The sequence below is a fragment of the Megascapheus bottae genome, chromosome 2 (genome assembly GCF_031878675.1).
Source record: "Megascapheus bottae isolate mThoBot1 chromosome 2, mThoBot2.hap1, whole genome shotgun sequence".
Taxonomy (NCBI): Eukaryota; Metazoa; Chordata; class Mammalia; order Rodentia; family Geomyidae; genus Megascapheus; species Megascapheus bottae.
Window position 1 is genome coordinate 47492256 of NC_143510.1, and position 23891 is coordinate 47516146.

General features: G+C 41.3%; 1 protein-coding gene and 1 non-coding gene across 5 annotated transcripts in view; one reads left to right on the forward strand and one right to left on the reverse strand.

Moving 5' to 3' along the window:
- The window catches only part of Lima1 (LIM domain and actin binding 1), a 106940-nt gene that overhangs the window by 29423 nt on the left and 53626 nt on the right, over window positions 1-23891 (reverse strand). For 3 of the 4 annotated variants that reach the window (XM_090325619.1, XM_090325614.1, XM_090325635.1), the window contains one exon: window positions 16899-17342. In XM_090325619.1, the coding sequence (XP_090181745.1) occupies window positions 16899-17342 (444 nt within the window). Of the gene's footprint in view, window positions 1-16898; window positions 17343-17705; window positions 17725-23891 lie in introns of those variants that run through there. The other variant, XM_090325627.1, reaches the window with a different exon arrangement.
- On the forward strand, window positions 9971-10073 carry LOC150066822 (small nucleolar RNA U13). The gene has a single exon (XR_016534674.1). It is a non-coding gene; the product is annotated as a small nucleolar RNA U13 (small nucleolar RNA).

Here is a 23891-nt window from a genome sequence, read left to right on the forward strand (position 1 = left end):
ACATTTGATTTCACATTCCACAGAATTTTTTTCTTTACAATGCTAGGGATTAAACCCAGAGCTTCGAATGTGCTATGCAAATATGTTATCACTAAGCATCCCCATTCCAACTTTGTTTTGATACATAGTGACGCTATATACATAGCCTAGGCTGGCCTTAACCTCTTGATCCTTCTGCCTCAGCTTCCCAGGTAAGGTGAGATGTGATCACAGTTGTGTACTTCTATACCCAACCTACTCACCTGAATTTTAAAAATATAGATTTCTAGTTTGGGTTTTTTTGTCAGTCATGTGACCTGGGCCTGGGTTCTTCAGCTCAAGGCTATATAGCCTTACCCCTGAGCCACAGCGCCAGTTCCAGTTTTGTGGCGGATAATTGGAGATAAAGAGTCTCACCGACTTTAGTGTCCAGGTTAGTTTTGAACCCTGATCCTCAGATTTCAGCCTCTTGAGTAGCTAGGATTACAGGCGTGAGCTACCAGGCCCAGCTTCTATTATTTTGATTACTTGATATGAGGAGAAAATGAGATAATACCCTTAAATTTTCATTCATTTAATTAATTAATTCATTAATTAATTTTTGTCCTGGTTGTGGGGGTTGATTAAACTCAGGGTCTGGGGTGCTGTTCCTGAGCTTTTTTGTTTGAGGCTAGACTCTACCACTAGAACCACAGCTCCATTTTTGGCTTTTTTGATAATTAATTAGAGATATGAGCTTCATTTTCCTGCCTAGGCTGGCTTTGAGTCTTAATTCTCAGATCTTAGCCTCCTGAGTGAAAGACCCCAAGTCAGAATCATAGGACTGCCATTCTAAGTTTTAGCTCATGCTTATAACCAGGTGTTTTGCTAACTAAGGAATTGGAGCCTGCAGGCCGTAAAACTACTCCTTGACAATTGAATGAGAACTTCCCGTCAGTTCCCCCAGCTTGGGAAGCTCCCTAATCCTTATCTTATCTCATTCAACCACCTGATGGGTGTAAACCTGAGATTTAGCCTATTCCCGTATTTTGATTGTTACTTAGCTTACTTTTGTATTCTTTGGCTATTACCAAGTTCCAGGTAAGATCATGCTTGGAAACTATTTCTATGTTGACCAGGAGGTCTGTAAGCATGTCTTGCTAATGCCCGTGCCTTTCATAACTGGGCAAAAACTTGTGTAAAGCCTAAACCTACCCTTTTCCCTTAGTAGTAAAAATGGATTGCAGCAAGAGCCCCTCACCCTCCAAAGCAAGAGCTCACATCTTGCTGAATACCAAGGATTGTTTCCTCATACCAGGGGCCAGAGATGTGCAACTTAGCATGAACACTATCTAAATGGTGATTGGCAAATTGTATGGTTTGTTCTAAAATTATTGGCTGCCTGCGCGCAGACCTTGTTGTAATGCTTTAAACTTATTGGCTAAAGAAGCGCGGGCTTTGCTGTAACGGAGTGTGTGGACCTATAAAAAACCAGCCCCAGGACAGTTCGGGGCTCTCAGCCACTGACCCGAACCTTGCGGATCTCGAGGTCACGTGTACCTGGGAGCCCGAGCATGCCCGAATAAAACCCTCTTGCTCATTGCATCCAGTGGTCCGTGTGTGCGTCCTTGGGTGCGGGTTTCCGCGGCTCTTTCATGAGTAGCTAGGGTTACAGATATGAGCCACCCATTCCTGGCTTCCATTTCTTTGGTTACCAGAGAACTGGTGATCTTCTAGTGCTTATTACTTAGCTAATGTACTCACTTAAAACAAACAAGTAACTCAATATAGGTAATGTTCTTTGCTTCTGGTCATTGCCTCATCAGCAAGCAATGTCATTTCAATCATCACTAGAAGGAATCCTCATCACAGATGACACTGACATGTTCTTCCAAACTGTCAAGACCTGATGGCAGCAGCTGCTTATTCCCTTCTTCCTTTCATTTTACACTTCCTGCTACTGCTTTGACTCTTTTCTCCATCATCTTTTCCCTGGACTATTACTGAATTTCCTGTTCAAAATTCTTTCAAAGCCGGGTGCTTTGAAAGCCCTCCTAGCTACTCAGGAGGCTGAGATCTGAGGATCATGGTTCAGAGCTAGCCCTGACGACACAAAGCCACAAAACCAAGAGATTCTTATCTCCAATTAATCGCTAGAAAACAGGAAGTGGGGCAGTGGCTCAAGGGTAGGACGATAGCCTTGAACTGAAGAGCTCAGGGACAGTGCCCAGGCCAGAGTTCAAGCCCCATGACCCCCCTCCCACCCCACCACCACCAACAACAAAAAAAATTCTTTCAAAATTCCCAGTCACTCCTTGAATTTAATTGCAAGTATGTTACAGGAAATCTGTTCTAGATTTGGTCCTTACCTACACACACTCCTCCCTAGGTGTCCTTTCTGTCATCTTCACATTCCAAGAAGAGGAAATTGCTCTGAGGACTATAATACTGTGAAAGAGATTTCTTCTATCTGGATTACGTATTTGCCCTCCTGCTCTCTGGCAATGCCTGCTCCTTCAAGACTCAGTGTAAGCAACACAAAGTCTTACTACTTCTCCTCTATGAATTTATCAAGTCCTTCTGTGTTCTCAAGGCTACTTTCATATTATTTTTTTTTGCCAGTCCTGGGCTTGAGCTCAGGGCCTGAGCACTGTCCTTGGACTTTCTCAAGGTTAGAGCTCTACCACTTGAGCCTCAACACCACTTCTGGCTTTTTTCTATGTATATGGTACACAGAAACTGAACCCGGATCTTTGTGCATGCTAGGCAAGCACTCTACCACTAGGCCAAAAACCTGGCTCTACTTTCAGAATTTTTATAAAAGGGGATGGTACAGAGAGAGAGAGAGAGAGAGAGGGAGGGAGGGAGGGAGAGAGAGAGAGAGAGAGAGAGAGAGAGAGAGAGAGAGAGAGAGAGAGAGTTGCTGGGGATCAAACTCAAGATATTGTCCAGTTCTTGACTGCTTTTGTACTGGAGACAGGATCTCATTATGCAGCTCAAACTGGGCAGCTGAGGCTGCCCTTACACGTTCCCTCTCCTACGTGCCAAGTGGGCACCATATCCAGCTGATACAGATTTTTTAATACAATATTCTGTGACTCTTGGAAATCCCTATATTTATTCTCTCACATATTGGGTGAACTCTAAATTCAAGTTATAAATTATGATTCACAGGACTAGAAATGTAACTAAAGAGGGAGCCACATGCCTGTAATCCTAGCTACTCAGGAGGCTGAGATCTGCAGATTGCAGTTCAAGGCTAGCCTGGACACTAAAGTCTGTGAGACCTCTTATCTCTAATTAACTACCAAAAAACTGGAAGTGGTGCTGTGGCTCAAGTGGTAGAGTGGTAGTTCTGAGCTGAAGAGCTCAGTGATGGAGCCTAGACCCAGAATTCAAGCCCCATGACGACCAAAAAAAAAAAGAAAGAAAGAAAGAAAAAGAGAGAGAGAAGAAAAAGAGAAGAAATGGGAGCCAATTAGAGTTACAGACTATTTCCAGGCATAGTACAGAGATATTATGTCATGTTTATTAAATTTATAATAATAGTCCTTGAACAGATTCTATCATTCAAATCTCTATTTCTAGTTAAATAAAGTAGGAACGATACCTGAAAATGAGTATAATAAGATTTAAGAGAAGAATACATAGTGTTTGTGTGTGTGTGCATCCTGGGTCTTGAACTCAGACACAGATTACAATCTCCTGAGTAGGTAGGATTACAGGCATGAGCCAACAGTACCCAGCGTCTATGAAACTTTTATTTATTTATTTTTGCCAGTCATGGGGTTTCAACTCATGGTCTGGACACTGTCCCTAAGCTTCTTTTACTCAAGGTTAGTATTCTACCACTTGAACCACAGTGCAAGTTCCAGCTTTTTCTGTTTATGTGATACTGAGGAATCGAACCTAGGGCTTCATCCATGCTAGGCAACCACTCTACCACTAAGCCACATCCCAGGCCATATGAAACTCTTTTTTTTTTTTTTGTCCGTTGTGAGACTTGAACTCTGGGCCTGGTCACTGTCCCTGAGCTCTTCAGCTCAAGGCTACCACCCTATCCCTGAAGACACAGTGCCACTTCTGGTTTTCTAATGGTTAATTGGAGATAAAGAGTCTCACAGTCTTCAGTGCCCTGGAACCTCGATCCTCAGATCTGGGCCTCCTGAGTAGTTAGTGAGCCACCATGTCAAGCATGAAACTCTTAATAGCAACAAAAAAGCTGGAAGCAGAGCTGTGACTCAAGTGACAGAGTAGCAGTCCTGAGCAAAAAAGCTAAAGGACAGGAGATCTAATCCATATTGTGAATTATTTTCTTTCCATACTTAAAGGTCTGCTCCAGAGAGCAGCCCCTCCCCATTCCTCTTCACTTGCCTGGTATCAGCAAAGGATCCCAGGATCTGAGGTCACTTCCTCACCTGCTGAGGTCATTTCTTGAACTGCCCTTGTCATGCTTCCCTTGGACAGTGAGAGGTTTCCTTGGCTCTGAGATCACTTCTGCATCCGTTGGGGTCTTATCTCCTGCTTTTCCCTATGTAATCCCACTCTACATGAGTTCACTCTCTCTTTTTATCTTTCCCTTTCCTCTCTGTCTCTAAAGGCCCCCGTCTTATTCAACCCACTATTTGCTCTCCCAATAAACCCTGAACCATGTGGTGGGTTTCCTTTCCTTTCCAGCTAGTCTTACAGTACACAAACCCATCACCTGGAAAGCAGAAGCAGGAGTTCAAGATCAGCCTAGGTTACATAGGGAAAGTGTCTGGTCTTATCCAGATAAAAAGTAAAAATTGAAGCTGGGTACAGAGGCTCACACCTGTAATTCTAGCTACTCAGAGGGCTGAGATCTGAGGACTGTGGTTCAAAGCCAACCTGGGCACTAACATCTATGAGACTCTTATCTCCAATTAACCATCAGAAAACCTGAAGTGGTGCTGTGGCTCAAGGGCTAGGGCCATAGCCTTCAGCTGAAGAATTCAGGGACAAGGCCCAGGTCCAAAGTTCAAGTCCCATGATTGAGGAAAAAAAACTGAATGAACAAGATCACCTGATTACAAGTGAAAAAGGCAGAGACAAGTATCTCTGGGATCAGAATTATACTGCCTAGTTAGCTCTAAGGAGGAGTACTTCTCTGAGATGAAACATTTTTCTTGAGATCACAGGTAAAGTACTGGGCATTACTTTCAATATTGTTCTACCTGCAGAGTAACATTATCTCATATGCAATTAAGATTAACTTTATGATCCACAATTTGCAAGTAGTAATCTGAGGTTTAGAAGAAGGAGGGGTTTCCTCTAAACATTTCTTAAGAGAGGAAAAATAAGGCCAAAACAAAAGAAAAAAGTGTGAGTATGCAGGACTATGTGCCTGCATACACACTCTTCTGTGACAGACATGTTTCAAGCTCTTTTCACTGAGAAACTTGAGGAACCATTAATTACCATAATCTGTCAAGGAAAGAGAAAAAAGACATTTAAAAACTTTCTGGAATTTCCCAGGGCTTGGCCTTACCCCACCCCACAAGTCTTCCTTCCTATCAGCTGACTGCAACATTCATTAGTGAGAAAGCCTCTTACATAGTTTCTATGAATCCACAAACCAAACATATCAACATATATCCAGTAATCTGTAAATTTTCTATTCCTGCTATGCGCATTTTTCTAGAAAAATTCTCTTTAAAGCTGATTCTCATTTAGTCATTTTTCAACTTTCCCAACTCTCATCTTCCTTCAGGCTCTCATATTTCCACAGTAAATGAAAGAAGGAAGAAAGTGACTTTTCGGGATTTGCTGAACTATGTATACATAGAGATCATGGGGCATAGGCTTGGGTTTCCAAAAGTATTTTTGGCCTAGTGGTAGAGTGTTTGCCTAGCATGCACGAAGACCTGGGTTCTTATTCCTTGGTACCACATACACAGAAAAAAAGCCAGAAGTAGTGCTGTGGCTCAAGTGGTAGAGCTCTAGCCTTAAGAAAATCCAAGGACAGTGCTCAGGCCCTGATCCCAAGCCCAAGACTGGCAAAAAAGAAAAAAAAAAAAAAAAGAATATAGCGTAGTTATATGATAATACACAGGAAATTAGGACTTATTTACAAGTGGTAGGGTTTCTCTACAGTTTTCCAACTGTCAACAGAAATTCTGCTAGTCTAACAATTATCAGAGAAGGAAAGATTGATAATACTTATATCTAGTAGGTCAACAGAAAAAGATAAAAATGCTGGGAGTGGTAGCTCACTCCTGTAATCCTAGCTACTCAGGTAGCTGCGATCTGAGGATCATGGTTCAAAGTCGGCCTGGGCACAAAAGTCCATGAGACACTTATCTTCAACTAACCATCAGAAAACCGGAAGTGGCATGTGGCTTAAAGTGGTAGAGCACTAGCCTTGAACTGAAGTGTTCAAAAACAGTGCTCAGGCTCAGAGTTCAAGCCACATGACCAGGAAAGGAAAAAAAAAAAAAAGATAAAGATGGCAGGGTATGGGTGACTCATGCCTGTAACCCTCGCTACTCAGGAGGCAGAGATCTGAGGAACGTGGTTCAAAGCCAGCCTAGGCATGAAAGTCTATGAGATTTTTATCTCCAATTAACCACCAGAATACCAGAAGTGGCACTGTGGCTCAAGTGGTAGAGCACTAGCTTTGAATATAAAGAGACTCAGGGACAGCACCCAAATCCTGAGTTTAAACCCCACAACCAACAACAACAACAACAAACAGACATAGTGACAACAACAAAATAAAAACTATGAAGATAGTTCATTGAAGAATCTTAGAGACTTTCCTGACTGGACTGGCTTTGATTGCAGCCTTCTGAGTAGCTAGGATTACAGGTGTGAGTCACCAATGCCTAGCTTACTTTGCTTTTCTTCTTTCTGGATGTGGATATGGACATAGATCTCATTTTTCCCTCCCTCTCTCTCTCCCCCTCCTCCCTCCCTCCCTCCCTTCCTCTCTCTGTGTTATTGTTCAGATAGCTACTCCAAGTTCCAAATCCACAGCTTCTAGTATGAATTTCTTCACTCAGTTTCCCTGGTGTTTTTCATTTAGTTAAAAATAAAATGTGATGGGGTCGGGAGTTTGGCCTAGTGGTAGAGTACTTGCCTAGCATGCACAAATACCCGGGTTTGATTCCGCGGTATCACATACATAGACAAAAGCCGGAAGTGGTGCTCAGGCTCAAGTGGTAGAGCTCTAGCCTTGAGAAAGTCCAAGGACAGTGCTCAGGCCCTGAGCCCAAGCCCAAGACTGGCAAAAATAAAATACAATAAAATAAAATGTGGGAAGATGGAAAGCTTATGTCTGAAGATAAAACTGTTAATGTGTTTTCAATTTTTTTTATTTCCTTAGATTTTAAAAATAAGGAAGGCCATCATAGCCTATTGTTTCTGAATAATAAACCATTAAACCACTACTGCAATTTCCATGAATATAGTGTCATGGGGTACTACAAAATTCAACTCTTGCCCTGGTATGGATTAACCACTTGACACTGGACATATCAGTTAACTTCTCTAACATCAACTATTTCTATCTAAAAATGTGAGATTGCAATATCCTCACTGAGAACAACAAAGTAGATTAAATAATCTCTTAAAAAGCCCATATTAATGTCAAGATCTTGTGGCTCACAAATGTAGCCCTAACTACTTAGGAGGCTGAGATCAGAGGATCATAATTAGAAGTCAGCCCAGGCAGGAAAGCCCCTAGGATTTTTATCTCCAACTAATCATTGAATAGCTATAAGACAGGAGCTGGTAGCTCATGGCACCAGAGTGCATAATGGTCTTGCATATTTTTGCTAAATATATATATGAATTATTACTAGGCAGGCCAGGAGTTTGGCCTAGTGGAAGAATGCTTGCCCAGCCTGAAGACCCAGGTTCCATTCCTTGGTAGCACATACGTAGAAAAAGCCAGAAGTGATGCTGTGGCTCAAGTGGCAGAGTGCTAGCCTTTAGTAAAAAGTGTCAAAGAACAGTGCTGAGGCCCTGAGTTCAAGCCCCAGGATTGGGGAAAAAAAAAAAAAAAGGAATCATTGCTGTGCAACGATGACTCATACCTATAACTCTAGCAACTTTAGAGGCTGAGATCTGAAGATCAAGGTTTGAAGCCAGCCCAAGCACACAAAGCTGAGACTCCTATCTCCAGCTAACTTGAAAAATGCCAGAAATAACTCAAGTGGTAGAGCATCAGACATAAGTGAAAAAAGCAAAGCAAGATCTTGAGGGCTTAAGGTCAAACCCCAGTATCAGCACTATAAGCACACTCCCCTATACTCCCTTACACCCTCCTACATGTAATTCTAAAATCTACTTATTGTTCTATTTTTTTTTTTTGCCAGTCCTGGGCTTGGGCTCAGGGCCTAAGCACTGTCCTTGGACTTTCTCAAGGCTAGAGCTCTACCACTTGAGCCTCAGCACCACTCCCGGCTTTTTTCTATGTATGTGGTACTGAGGAATCGAACCCGGGTATTTGTGCATGCTAGGCAAGCACTCTACCACTAGGCCAAACTCCCGGCCCCTTGTTCTATATTTTTATGTTCAATCTGGAGTTAGAACTTTACTACCTGAGTCATACCCACATGCATTCTGCTTTTTGCTTGTTTCTCAGATAGGGTCTTTTGCTTTTTCCAGGGCTAGCTCAGGACCATGATCCTCCTAACTTTGAAGAGCTAGGATTATAATCATGTGCCACCACGCCAAGCCCACACCAATGATCTTGATGAGGATTTCTCTCTCATATTAACTTGTCAATAAATTAGAAAGCTGGAGGAAATGCCTCCGTCAAATAGTCGTCTGGCTACACACTTACCTGGTCTAAAGCAGGAGTAAATCTAATAGTATGAAGCAAAGATGGTGATATTAAGGGAGTAGATGAAGTCTTTTTGGCCCCCACACAAGACATAGACAGTATTGCTTAGGGAATGAATGTCATAGTTCCTGACATTGTCTTTCAACACATTTTACTGCAATGAAACTGGTTAGCCATCAAAAAGCAGTCAACATTTGATATTGACAGAGAAGAGACTACCAATCTCTCTGACATATCAAGGACAGCCATTCAGACCCAGAAATTGTGGAAAATATCAGAATTCCTTGACTGGCATCTTTAAACCTGGATATATTATCTTTTATCATAAATAAATTTTATCATAAATTCTAAAGAACCATTCAGGGCTATTTAGAGTAAATAAGGGGCCCTGGTGGCTTATGCCTATAATCCTAGCTACTCAGGAGGATGATCTAAGGATCACAGTTTAAAATCAAGCAAATCTGTGAGACGCTTATCTTCAATTAATCACCAAAAATCTGAAAGTAGAAGAGTGTGGTTCAAGTGGTAGAGCGCTTACCTTGAGCTCAGGGACAGTGTCTAGGTCCTGAGTTCAACCTCTAGGGGACACACGGACACACACACACACACACACACACAGAATAAATAAAACTTGGGCTGGGGCATGACTGAAGTTACAGACAACGTGAGAATCTAAATTCTCATTACTACTTCCTATTACTGGTGAGTCCCCAAAGAATGACACTGTACTTAAATGTTTCACGGTTCTGTGATAAGGAGGCATTCCTTTCTCACCTGCTTTTTGTTTTGTTTTGTTTTTGCCAGTCCTCGGGACTGATGAACTCAGGGCCTAGGCGCTGTCCCTGAGTTTCTTTTCACTGAAGGCTAGCCCTCTACCACTTGAGCCACAACACCACCTCTAGCTTTTTCTGCGTATGTGGTACTGAGGAATCGAACCCAGGGCTTCATGCATGCTAGGCAAGCACTCTACCACTAAGCCACACTTCCAGCCCTCCTGTTTCCTTTCTTTGATTCTGCTCCTAGAAGAAAGAACTACTGTACAAAGACAGTAGTCAGTCTCTGTGGAAAGAATCAGTGGATAGGGACAGGGATGCAGCTCAGTAGTACATGATTTGCCTAACATGTACAAGGTACTGGACTTCATCCTCAGCATCGGCTGTCAGGGAAGGAGAGAAAAGAAAGAGGAAAAAAAAACCAGTGAAGATCCTTCTCCAGTTCATAAAGACGATGATTGGGTTATGACATGCCTACATGACATGTGCCTCCCTTAAACCTTGTTACCCGTGGACACACTACCCATCTGATGTGGAAAAACAGTGAAAAGTAAGACAAAACAAATTGAAGCTGGGTACTGATGGCTCATGCCTATAGGATGAGGAGATCTGGAGGATAGTGATTTGAGGTTATTGGAGGAAGCAAGCAAGCATGCAAGATGGAGGAACTAAGGGACAGAAGAAGGAAGAAGGGGAGGGAAAGAGGAAGAGAGGGAGGGAGATGTGAGGGAGGGAAAAAGAGAAGAGGCAAGAGAGGAAAGAAAGGAAAGAAGAAAAAAGAAAAGCAGAATAAAGTGAAGGGGAAAGGGAGAGGGAGAGGAAGGGGGGGGAAGATAAAGAGAATGAGTCAAGTGCTATCCATATCCTAGCTTTATTTACTCACAGTATAATTAAATACTGTTAATCTTAACTAAAGGAAAACATCATACTTTAAATGGGTTCGAAAAAACCAATCAGAGAGGTAGAAATATACCAAGAAAACATTTGGTCATGAGGCTTGAACTTTGGGTCTACCCCTGTCCCTGAGCTCTACTTGCTCAAGGGTAGCAGTTTATCACTGGAATCATCACTTCACTTCTTGCTTTTTCTGTGATTAATTGGAGTTAAGAGTCTTTCAGACTTTCCTGCCTAGTCTGATTTTGAACTATGATCTTCAGATCTCAGCCTCCTTTTTTGTGCCAGTCCTGGGGCTTAAACTCAGGGCCTGAATACTGTCCTTGGGCTTTCTCAAAGCTAGAGCTCTGCCACTTGAGCCACAGCACCACTTCAAGATTTTTCTATGTATATGTAGTACCAAGGAATTAAACCTGGGTCTTTGTGCATGCTAGTCAATCACTCTACCACTAGCCCAGACTCCGGGCCCCTTGCCACCTGAGTAGGTTGAATTACAGGCCTGAGTCACTAGCTCCTGGCTTATCCAAGGATTTTTGTGGGACTGAACATGTTAGCAACCAACAGAAAGGACCTTAGGACCTAAAGAGCATTGTAAATATTCCCTGAATTGCTTGATCATTCCTGGGATGAAGAAAATACATTTAATTTTTGATCAACCACATCCTGGTTATAGATTCATATTTCAAACTAGTAATAAATAAATCATTATAACTACTTGATCAGAAAACTTTCTCTCCCTTTTTCTTTTTCTTATTTCTTTTATTTATTTATTTTTTGTGGGTTGTGGGGCTTGAACTCTGAGCCTGGGTGCTGTCCCTGAACTCTTCAGCTCAAGGCTACCAGCCTACCACTGGGCCTGGGCGTTGTCCTTGAGCTCTTCAGCTCAAGGCTACTGTCCTACCCCTTGGTCTGGGCCAATACCCAAGCTCAGAGTTCAAGTCCCATGACCCACCAAAAAAAAAACAAACAAACAAAACAACAACAAAAAAACCTAAATACACATACACAGGAAATTAGGAATGCTAAATTGTATTCAGTATTGTAATATCTTTTTCCTAGTAATAACTAGATTAATCTATTTAACTTACAGTAATCAGAATCATCATATGTAACTAAAGCACCAGATCTGAATACTCTCCTGTTCATCAAAGATAGAGAATAGGTGATTGATAGCTTTTAATGTTTACATTATTTAGAAGTTATTTGTGTTACAAGTTTCTTTTTTTTTTTTTTTTTTCCAGTCAGTCATGGGGCTTGAACTCTGAACCTGGGCCCTGTCCCTGAGCTCTTCAGTTCAAGGCTTCTGTCCTTCCCCTTAAGCCATAGGGCCACTTCCGGTTTTCTAGTGGTTAATTGGAGCCTTAGCTCTCAAGTGCTTTAGTACCCAGGCTGGCTTTGAACTGAGATCCTCAGATCTCAACCTCTAGAGTAGCTAGGATTACAAGCGTGAGCCACCACACCTAGCTACAAGTTTCTTTTATTCCATTTCCTAAACACTAAGAGCCAAGCCACTGTGTTGACAACTGGGAGATAAAAACTACCACACTTGAAAGGAATTAAAGACTGGGAGAGTATACCAGCTCATATGCATCTATTAAAGAAAGATCTGTGTCCAAAAGAAAAGTAAAAAAGAACAGGGCCTGGTGGCTCACCCCGTAATCCTACCTACTCAGGAGGATGAGATCTGAGGATTGCGGGTCAAACCCACCCAGGGCACTAAAGACCATAAGACTGTTTATTTCCAATTAATCACTAGAAAATAAGAAATGGGTTCCCTTGAACAGAAGAGCTCAGGGACAATGCCCAGGCCCAGGGATAGGGCCATAGCCTACCTAGAGCTACAGAGCACAGGGATAACACCCAGGCCCAGAGTTCAAGGCCCAAGACCACCCCCCCACCAGAAAAAAAAAAAAAAAGCCAGGCGCAGTGGCTCAAGGTTCAAAGCCAATCCAGCACAAAAGGACCTGAGACTCTGATCTTCAATTAACCTCTAGGAAAAAACAAAAACAAAAACAAAAACAAAAATGGGGAGAGTCGGTCCCCAACAGGGAGAAGTGGGGCTTGGCTCAAGAGTAGGGAAGTAGCCTTGAGCTGAAGAGCACGGGACAATGCTCAAGCCCAGGAGGAGGGCAGTAGGCTTGAGCTAAAGAGCTCAGGGACAGTACCCAGGCTAAGTTCAAGCTCCAAGACCCACAAAAAGAAGAAGAAGAAGAAGAAGAAGAAGAAGAAGAAGAAGAAGAAGGAGGAGGAGGAGGAGGAGGAGGAGGAGGAGGAGGAGGAGGAGGAGGAGGAGGAGGAGGAGAAGGGGGACGAGGAGGAGGAGGAAGGGGGGGATGAGGAGGAGGAGGAGGAGGAGGAGAAGAAAAAGGAGGAGGAGGAGGAGGCATTGGGTGCATGCTTCAAGTTACAAAACACTTGACTTGCTTAGTATCTGGGTTCAACTTCCTAATATTCCTTTCTACTTCACACTCGTGCCCCAATACACAAATTGCTTAAATTAATCTAGGAAAAGTTGAGGTAAGACCTCACAGTATTTACTGATCAATTTTGAAGATTCAAAATGTAGTGATTAGAGGATGAAGATGAAATTTAGAGAATAAGAAATATTCCATGGTTTGGATATAAAATTTTCTATGAGACTATAGAGGTAGGTTGAACATTGACTGTGAAGAACTGAATATTAAATATAGATAGCCAGGAGCTAGCTGGTGGCTCATGCCTATAATCCTAGTAACTCAGGAAGCTGAGATCTGAGGATCTTAGTTTGAAGCCAGTCTGGGCAGGAAAGTCCAATCGATTCTTACCTATAATTAACCATCTGAAAACCATAAATGGAGCTGTGGCCCAAAGTGGTAAATAGCTGGCCCAGAAAATAAAGTTCAGGGATATTGCCAGGCCCTAAGTTCAAGCCCACAATCAAATAAAATAGGTAAATTTTGAGGCATCAGGTTTTTAATCAAACTGTGCATGTAGTACACATCTATAATCCCACTCTTGTGAGGCTAATGAAGGAAAACTGCAAGGCCAAAGTGAGCCTGAGTTTTTATCATGGAACTAGATGTTGAATCAGAAATAATGGCCCACACTGGGCCATTCTTTTTTTTTTTTTGCCAGTCCTGGGCTTGAGCTCAGGGCCTGAGCACTGTCCTTGGACTTTCTCAAGGCTAGAGCTCTACCACTTGAGCCTCAGCACCACTTCTGGCTTTTTTCTATGTATGTGGTACCAAGGAATCAAACCCGGGTCTTTGTGCATGCCAGGCAATGCACTCTACCACTAGGCCAAACTCTCAGCCTTTACACTGGGCCATTCTTAAAGGGCAAACTTTTTGAGAGGGCTTGGGAAGTAACTAGAAGGCAGAGAAGGGAAGATAGACAACTGGTTTTCTGGTTTTACAGATCTGGTAACTGGAATGGTGATGTTTTAAAAAATACCAGGTACAGGGCTGGGAGCTTGGCCTAGTGGTAGTATGCTTGCCTAGAATGCACAACTCCCTGAATTCAATTCCCTGGAACCACATACACAGGAAAAGCCAGAAATGGTGCTGTGGCTAAAGTGGCAGAGTGCTAGCCTTGAGCAAAAAGTGTCCAGAGCCCTAATACTAAATGCTTAACCAGGGCCTTCAGCCTATGCTTGATGGTCTGCCAGATGAGCCAATTCTTTGTGAATATCCTTAAGTTCTCAGATTCAAGAAGACTAAAAATAATTAGTTATCTTTACAGTTAAGATAGGTTCTGTCCTTGGTATTTCTTTGGCGCTCTAGAAATTCTTATCTCTAACTAACTAGCAAAAAGTCAGAAATAGAGCTAAGGTTCAAATAATTAGAGTGCTAGTCTTGAGCAAAAAAGCCCCAATACTAGAGGGAAAGAGAGAGGGAAAGAGAAGAGAGATAACATCAGCTAGTTATCTTGGCCTTGTATAAATAATGATGATAAAAAGATTCCAGGCTAGACATTAGACCCAGTATTTTATCTATGTATATCCTGATCTTGCTCAGCTAATTAGCAGAGATTCTATCTGGTTTTCTAAAATCTAATTATGGAATCAAAGATGTACATAATTTCATTTGTCACATTTAGGTACTAATTTGTTGGCTCTGAAATATATACTTACTTGTATAATCTTGGTCCTAGAAGGTTTAGGAGCATTCCAACTATATTTCTCACAATTTCCATTTAAAGATCCATGTATGTAACTTCCTCAATACAACCTTACTTAAATTAAGAGTATGCTTTATCTTTAACCTAACATATCCTAGCACAACAATCATAATCTAATTTCAAACTGATTAGTCTTGAACCTAAAGTAGACAAAACTTTCCTTAACAGTATGACTAAAATACTATATAAAACCTTTCCCCAATAAGAAATATATATTATATATATATATAATTTGGGGGGGGCTAGTCCTGGGGCTTGAACTCAGGGCCTGGGCACTGTCCTTGGACACTTTTGCTCAAGGCTAGTGCTCTGCCACTTGAGCCACAATGCCACTTCCAGCTTTTTCTGAGTATGTGGTACCAAGGAATCGAACCTAGGGTAACATTCTACCACTAGGCTACACTCCCAGCCCCATGGTATTTGTTTAGAAAAAGCTACAAAAGGAAAACTAACAATGGCTGTGCTTTCTAGTCTCTAAGCTGCACATTAGATGACAAACAATCAGGAAGTAAAAAAAGTACATCCATGAATACCCAAGCCCAAATGAATAACAGAATCTGTCCATCTTCCTACAAGTTCAGCCATCAAGTGCCCTACTGCCCATGTAGTAGGATCTTTCTACGCATGGGGGTGGGTTTTTTTTTTTTCCACTCTACTCAGAGCAGACATAAAGAAAATAGACTTGCCCTGACCCATCTCTAACTAGACATTTATGAGGAAAAAAAAATAGTCTCTCATCAGATCCTTACACATAATCAGCATTTTTGTTTTCTTCAGTCCCAGTCATTTCCTACCTTGGGCTAGTTTTGACACGCACAAGCCCTTTTGCACTGAATCTACATTGTATGTGCTGGCATGACATCAGCTGTCCTACCCCTGCAGGGTCTGTGAGGAGGAGACTTACAATGGTGCTTTGAGTTACTACAAAGCCCCTTCCTCTCTACTTAGGATTTCTGACATTTTTTTCCCTTCCATTTAAAATTCTTTCTGTTTAAAAATAAATAAAAACAACTTTTTTAGGTCATAAATGGAAAAAAGGGAGTTGGCATGCCTTAGGGTATGAAAAATTGAGAGGAAAGAGAGTTTTAGAAAAGTCATAAAACTGCTCTGTGGTTACATCTCTTGCCAACTGGTTTCAGGGTTATACCAGAGCTAAAGCTGAAGCACAGCAAAGGACTGGAGCCTTACTAGTTTTTCAAAATTCATCCTAGGCTTTCAGAGATGAGCCTTAGGCAATTAAGAACTTTGCTAGGCAGGAAACAACAGGCATAGCAAGTTATAGGAAGGAACCGATAAAGTCACACTGAACAAAAACTAAGGGCTATAGAAGTTATCTTTTTTTTTTTTTTTTTTCTGCAGAAGGAATGTTTCATGCGATTACTTCACAAACAATTGGGATTTGGGCCAAATGGTTAGCATTAAGAACAAAAAAATCCAGCTTCTTGATGGAATCCAGAATAAATGATGACTTTGCTACCCATCAGATCTGTTTATTTCATTATAATGACCATTGTAACAAACCCATCCCCACATACAAAGCCAGATATGTAGGAAAGTATGAGAAAACTGGAAAATTTTACCAGCTCTGCGGCCTCTGGATTGTGTTATAAGTCCCCAGCATATGTAACTCATTTTCTAGTTAAGTAATTCCCTCTGGGGACTCGGTCTGCAATCCACATGAAGGATCAAATTTCATTAGCAGTTGTAGGAAAATGCAACCCGTGCATTTGCAAGTCAAAACTCCTGAAAGCCACAGTTAGTCTGGCTATCTTCATTGAGTTTTCCAGAGAGAGGATTTTAGCTGATAAAAAACGTTTGTTGCAAGGCACAGATGAGGAAGTTGAGAAGAAGAGAAGGGATTCAGCTAGCAAAGAGACAACCAACCCACAGTTTTCATGTTAAACTTTGGCCTTAACACTCTGTCTGCAGCTGTGCCCATGCAGAAGGCGATTCAGCATTAATTCCACCCCCAAGGCTACAGATGACAAAAGGCACAGGAAGACAAATGAAAAGGGCAAGTGTACAGAAAAAACATAATCCATCCAGTAACCAACTCTCTCCATTTCTAGACAACAACTGGAATCTCAGTTTGAACTAGATTTAATGTGAAATTGGGAGGGAGGGTGAATCACCATCTTACTATCTATGTAAATAACTAATTAGAGATCTTTTAGTAACTCATCTAACTTGAATCAAAGATTTACTGACCTCATAATCAACTCTACTCCAGCTGTCCAGATTAGAAAAACAGCTTTGTTTAGTAAATGAATTGAGTTTCTCAAATTTTATACTTGCTCAGTTCTTACCTTGGATTGAGTTGCTTCACCTTTCTCAAACATCATCTTAAGCCTGTTCAGTGGAACATTGTATTTCTCTATTTTGGCCGTAGTGTCAGTGTTTTCATTCATTTCAGATCTCTCTACTTCATGCTTGGAATCTCCAAGACAATTTTCCATCTTTTTACTTTCTGTTGCGTGGACTTCAAGGTTCTCACTCTCCTCGGTGCAAGGATCCCGGCACTGGGTGAAGGCTTCAGGATGTGATCCAAATCTAGGGTCAGCTCTAGTTCCAGAAGTGGAGTTGCTTTTCACTTCAACAGGATGGTGGTCCGCTCGGTGCCTAACCTCAAAGCTGTTGCTTTGTGGAGGATCTGTCTGAGACTCTGCAGCTGCCGGCACTGGGTTCTCCCACTTCTTCTTTAACACAGTCAGGGTCCCCTTCCTAAAGTGCTGCGGGAGATTTTCAGTGTTCTAGAAGAACAAGAAGTAAATGCCAGTTATAACTTGCCTGCTGCAACAGTCAAGCATGTTCTTTGTAAAATGGAAGTTAAAACTCTAAGTAGCTCCTGTCCACAGCCGCTCAGGACAGCTGGGACAGCTGTGAACAGTTACAGCCCTGCCACATGGAGCAAGCATACACCCTGGACAAGGAGAGGGAAAGAGGAAAAGTCAGGAGCTGAAGCAGGAAGTGATAAAACAGGATAGCCTTATAAGGGCAAAATGCGAAGAAAAGACAGCCTAGATCTAATGACAGTTATAATGGAGATGAGAGATTTTTTTCCCCCTCCAATGATTTGTGAGGAAAGAAATAAGAAATAGTAAAATACCAAGTACCTTAAATATTGGAACCATAAAGTATGTCACAAAAATATGTGAAGAATTCTGACTTCTTTTTTCTTTAAAAACTAAGAAACAGAAGCCGGCATTGGTGGCTCGCTCATGCAATCCTAGCTATTCAGGAGGCTGAGAAAACTGAGGAAGCTCAGGGACAGTGCCAGGCCCTGAGTTCAAGCCCCATGACAGAAGGAAAGGGAAAGGGAAAGGAAAGGTGGTAGCTCACACATGCAGTCCTAGCTACTCAGGAGGCTAAGATCTGAGAATCACAGTTCAAAGCCAGCCCAGGCAGTAAAATCCATGAGACTCTTATCTCCAATTAACTACAAAAAAAGTCAGAAGTGGTGCCTGTGGCTCAAAGCAGTAGAATGCTAAACTTTAGTTCAAGTCCCAGAACTGGTGAAGGAAGGGAAGGGAAGGGAAGGAAGGAGAAAGCAAAAGAGAGAGAAAGAGAGAATGCTGGGATGTTGCTTAGTGATAGACTGTGTTTGCCAAGCACACAGAAGAAAACAACAAAAAAAGACAAAGACAACAGTATAGCTGAAAATACATAACACCAATAATTATAGATAGTAGCTTCAAAGATCGGAACTACATGTAGAAACCTAAAGAACTGGGAGTTTGTGTAGAAATTTAAGAACCCACCAGACTTACAAATATTTACATAAATGATATTTAGTGATGTGTGACATAATTAACATGCATGTAACTCACCCCCACACCCAATTCCAGGGATTAAACCCAGGGCTTTGCATATGTTACGTAAGTACTCTACATTGAATTGTATCCTCAGTCCTCAAACTTATTCTTACACAAGAATCTAACCCTCTTAGCCTGTCTCACGCCTGTAATCCTAGCTACTCAGGAGGCTGAGATCTGAGGATCAAGGTTCAAAAGCCAGCCCGGGCACAAAAGGACCTGAGACTCTTATCTCCAATTAACCTCTAGAAAATGGGAAGTGGAGCCAGACTCAAGGATAGGACAATAGCCTTGAGTTGAAGAGCTCAGGGACTATGCCCAGACCCAGGGGTACAGCACTAAAGAATGAGAGACTCTCATCTCCAATTAATCACTAGAAAAAGGGAAGTGGGGCCGTGGCTCTTTCTTATCCAGCCCCATCCAGCATTTACCTACGTTTATCTATGTCTGAATTTTCAGTTACCTCACAAAATTCACTATTCTATACAGCCCCAGATAGGAAAATAAGTAGGTTTAAGGAAACAATCCCACCTAGTCTAGTGATTAAAAGAACAGACATTTACATAGTTAAGAGTCATTCTATCTGGGTAAAAATGGAATTTACATATGTAACTCAGATTGAAAACCTGGAAATTGTCACTGATGTTGTAAAATAATAGAGGAAACATGATTTTGAAAATCCCAAATAAACAAAATAGCACCACTTTCCCCACCAATCGCAATCTCCAATACCTTCTTTCTGTCCATTTCTGCAGTCTGACTCCCTGGGCTATCGACTGAGAAAGAAAGGACAGGAAACTTGGAATAAAAGACTTGGGGGAATTAAAAGGGCTTAGCAGCTATATTGGGAATTAGGTCTCTTATCCTATTACTCTTCGGAATACACTAAGACTTGGAGAAACGTAAATTACACAAGAACTGCTTAGTTCTAGTGCTTAAATTGTGGTTTAGAAAATAGTTCATTACAAGAAGCAAGCATGGATCTGGAATTGATAATGAATACACAAAAGGATTTTGTTGAGATTTTTAAAAATGGTTCCTGTTGTACACAGCTGCTCAGGAGGCTGAAGAAGGAAGATCGAATCAGCTCAGAAATTTAAGACCTATTTGAGCAACACAATAAAATCCTAGTTTAAGTTAGTGAATGAATGAGTGAATAAATAACCAAATAGCTCCAAAGCTGCTATGGTAATGCATGCCTAAAATCCCAGAACTTCAGAAGCTGAGTTAGGATTTATAGTTTAAGTCTGGCCTGTGTATTTGAATTCCAGGCCAGCCTGGGCTACAAGAGGGCTTCATATGGAATAAGACAAGCTAAGATTTAAAAAAAAAAAAAAAAAAGATACTGCATGTTTTCACTCATGTGGAGCTAGATATAACATGTACATTCATGGACATGAGCACATACATACATAATACATACATATACCTGTGTGCATATAATTATATAAATATGTGGATAAACAGTGCAATAAGTCTAACTAGCCGGGTGTGGTGGCTCACCCATGTAATCCTAGCTACTCAGGAGACTAAGATCTGAGGATCAAGGTTCAAAGCCAGCCAGCACGGCACAGCATGGCACAAAAGGACCTGAGACTCTTTTTTTTTTTTTTCTGCCAGTCCTGGGCTTGAGCTCAGGACCTGAGCACTGTCCTTGGAGTTTCTCAAGGCTGGAGTTCTACCACTTGAGCCTCAGCACCACTTCCGGCTTTTTTTCTATATGTGGTACCGAGGAATCGAACCCGGGTCTTCATGCATGCTAGGCAAGCACTTTAACCACTAGGCCAAACTCCCGGCCCTGGACCTGAGACTCTTATTTCCAGTTAACCTCTAGGAAATGGGAAGTGGGGCTTGGCTCAAGGGTAGGGCAGTAATCTTGAGCTGAAGAGCTCAGGGACAAAGCTTAAGCATAGGGGTAGGACACTAGCCTTGAGCTGAAGAGCTCAGGGACAGTGCTCAAGCCTAGTTCAAGCCCCATGACCCACCAAAAAAAAAAAAAAGTCTAACTAAGGGGACTATTTAAGACATGAAAGGGAGAAAGGTAAAAGGTGAATAATTTTGAGATACATTGCGACTATAAATGAAAACAGCAAATAACATCAATGGAAACTGCTGAAATTTATATTAGGAAGTGGGGAGGGGGTAAGGAAAAGTGATAGAAGGGAGATTGATTGGAATAGATTGTGAACATGCGTAAAAATGTGACAATGAAATCCCTGCTTGTAGAGCTAATGTATGCTAATAATAGTAGTAATAAAAAGTTCTAGAATCTGTTACTTTATCACCAGTAGCACTCAGCCCTACTACCTCATATCATATGATAGATGAGTCACCTGGGCCTCTGTCTTCACTTGCCCTATAGTACACACACAGGAGCCCTGAAAACCAGAGCCACATTCTACTTTGTTAACTGGACACTACTTTTTGTAGACATGTATTATGGGATCAAAGTATATCTATTGACAAGGAAAAATGCTCACAAGACATTTTTAAATTAAAAAAGCAAAATACACGTCAGGATCCCATTTTACAATATGTAGGTATATTTATACTTATAAATACACCTAAAATATACATACATACATATAAATATATGATCCCAAAGATTAGTCTGGGAGAAAATATATCAGGATGTTAGCAGGCTAATTTTGGAAACTGAATTATGGGAATTATATTTCCTTTTTATAATAAATATAATAATGTAATAAATGGGCAAAAAGCTAAAATTATTCATTACCTTCATATCACAAAAAAAAGCTTTCACAGACTATGAAATAAATTTGATGTTACTATAAGCAGCCTGAGTATAGTCCAGTCATCTCTACTTGTGATACGCAGGAAGAGGATTTGGGTAGTACAGTATTGGCAGTGTCCTGAACTAGACCTGGGAGGAGGACATCCCTTTAGGAAGATTTTTTTGTTTCTTTTCAAGAAGATTAAATATGCTTTTATTAAAATGATCTTCTAAAGATACAAGTTCAAGACTGTAGAGTCCGGATGGAGACAAGAAGAGAAAGGGGTGGGCAGTGTGGTCTGACAATATTAAAGGCACCTCATGCTTAAATCACTTCCCGGAGTGCTGCCCAGGCCATAGTAGCCATCCAAGTCTTTAGGACCCAATGCAAGCAATAAGAGGAAGAAAGAAAAGTTATACAATAAGAACAATAGCTAAAGTCAATACAATGTCAAGAATATTAGCCTGAGAGGTCTGGGTTTATCATTGGATAATGAGTTACAGATCAAATACTTTTCTTTCTTTGTATTATCTATAATTGAACCATTACTTGCACATAATGTACCTCTTGCCAAACAAATGACCTTATGCAAGTTTCTTAGTTTCTGAAACTACTACACAAAATTATTGCAGACTGTATTAGCAAATGTCATATAATATTTGACTTAAGTAGGCATTTAGCAAGTGGTTACAATTATTATTATTATTATTATTGTTATTATTATCATCTTTCCAGTCTTGGGGCTTAAACTCAGGGCCTGAACACTGTCCTTGGGCTTAATGCCACTTGCGCCACAGCACCACTTCCAGCTCTTTCTATGTATGTGGTACAGAGGAATGGAACCTGGGTCTTTGTGCATGCTAGGCAAGCACTCTACCACTAGGCCAAATTCCCAAGCCCAAAGGCGACAGCAATTATTAAATAAATGGCCCTGATTGTTCCTCCAGCCACTTGTCACCGTGGTGATCAACCATAAGAAACCTCCCTAGTGCTTAGTCATCTCTCATGTCAGGTATCTAGGTTACAGTTTCTTTTCCTTCCTTTCTTATGTTGTATATATACACTGACTTGCCATTTCTCCCACTGATGAATATATGTATTGTTCAAAATTCTTTGCCAACTATTCACATTTTAACTTATATCTCATTGTTACTTTTATTATGTTTCTCTGATTGTCAGTGAGACCAAACATGTTTTCCTATGTTTCTTGTTTCTTCTTTAATTACCATTCACATCTACTTACCTCAACCCCCAAATATTAAGAGGCACTTCTGTTTTGTTTGCTCTTACCACTGCCACATTTTCCATTACTGATAACTCTTTTTGTTGTTGTTTTGGGTGTTTTTTGTTGCTGCTGTTTTTTTAATATTTCCTTCTTCAAGGCCCAACATTGTAATACATGTCTATAATCCCAACTACTCATCCGAAGATCAAAGTTTGAGAGTAGCTCAGGCAAAAAGGTTAGGAGACCCATCTGAATCAACAAGCTAGACATGGTGGTTCATGTCTGTGTCTCAGCTCTGCAGGAGTCATGGGTAAGAGATAGCAACCAGATTCTAGGCAAAAATGTGATGCCTCTCTGCCTTCAACTTAGTCCAACTGGCCTTTATCCCACTTCCAAACAGTACAAGATGACCAGTGACCTACCTTCCTGTTGCCAAATCTGATGGTCAACACCCAGCTTCTCTGTTACACCCTGTTAAGTCATCTAGAAAAACTTTCTTGTCTTCCTCATATTCTACTGTTTTTGTTTTTTGGTTTTTTTTTTGTGCCATTATTGGGCTTGAACTAGACTTTTCATTCAAGTCTGGCACTCTATCACTTGAGCCACAGCTCCACATTCAGCTTTTGGTGCTTAATCGGAGATAAGAGTCTCACAGACTTTCCTGCTTGGGCTGGCTTTGAACTGAGATTTTAAGATCTCAGTTTCTTGAGTAGCTCAGATTATAGGCATGAGCTACCAGTGTCCTGCTCTCTACTGCTTGTTTTAATCAGCTTCTTTTTCTTTTCTTTTCTTTCTTTCTTTCTTTTTTTTTTTTTTGTGGATAGTAGGACTAGAACTCTGAGCCTGGGTGTTTTCCCTGAGCTCTTCAGTTCAAGGCTATTGCCCTACCTCTTGAGCCACAGCACCACTTCCGGTTTTCTGGTGGTTAATTAGAGATAAGAGTCTCATGGACCTTAGTGCCCAGGCTGGCTTTGAACCCTGAGCCACAGCACCACTTCCGGTGCTGGGGCTCAAGTGGTAGAGCTCTAGTCTTGAGAAAAAACCCAAGGACAGTGCTCAGGCCCTGAGCTCAAGCCCAGGACTGGCAAAAAAAAAAAAAAAAAAAAAAAAACAAAAAGAAAAAAAAAAAACAATGTACTCTTTACCTGATTAAGTAACCACAACATTAAGAACCCCACCATTATAACAGCACTAAAAAAAACCTAAAAGCAGCTTGGTGTGGTGTCTCTTAGCTACTCAGGAGGCTGAGATCTGAGGATCAAGGTTCAAAGCCAGCGTGGCACAAAAGGACCTAAAACTCTTATCTCCAATTAACCTCTAGAAAACAAGAAGTGGGGCTGTGGCTCTAGGGTAGGGTGGTAGCCTTGAGCTGAAGAGCTCAGGGACAGTGCCCAGGCGGAGTTCAAGCCCCATGACCCACACAAAAAAATTATAAAGCAAACAAACAAAATAAAACAGCATGAGACCCCGGCCAGCATCTCTGACCTCCGTACTCTTCACTAACTAGCTTGGTTGCCTCATGTCTCT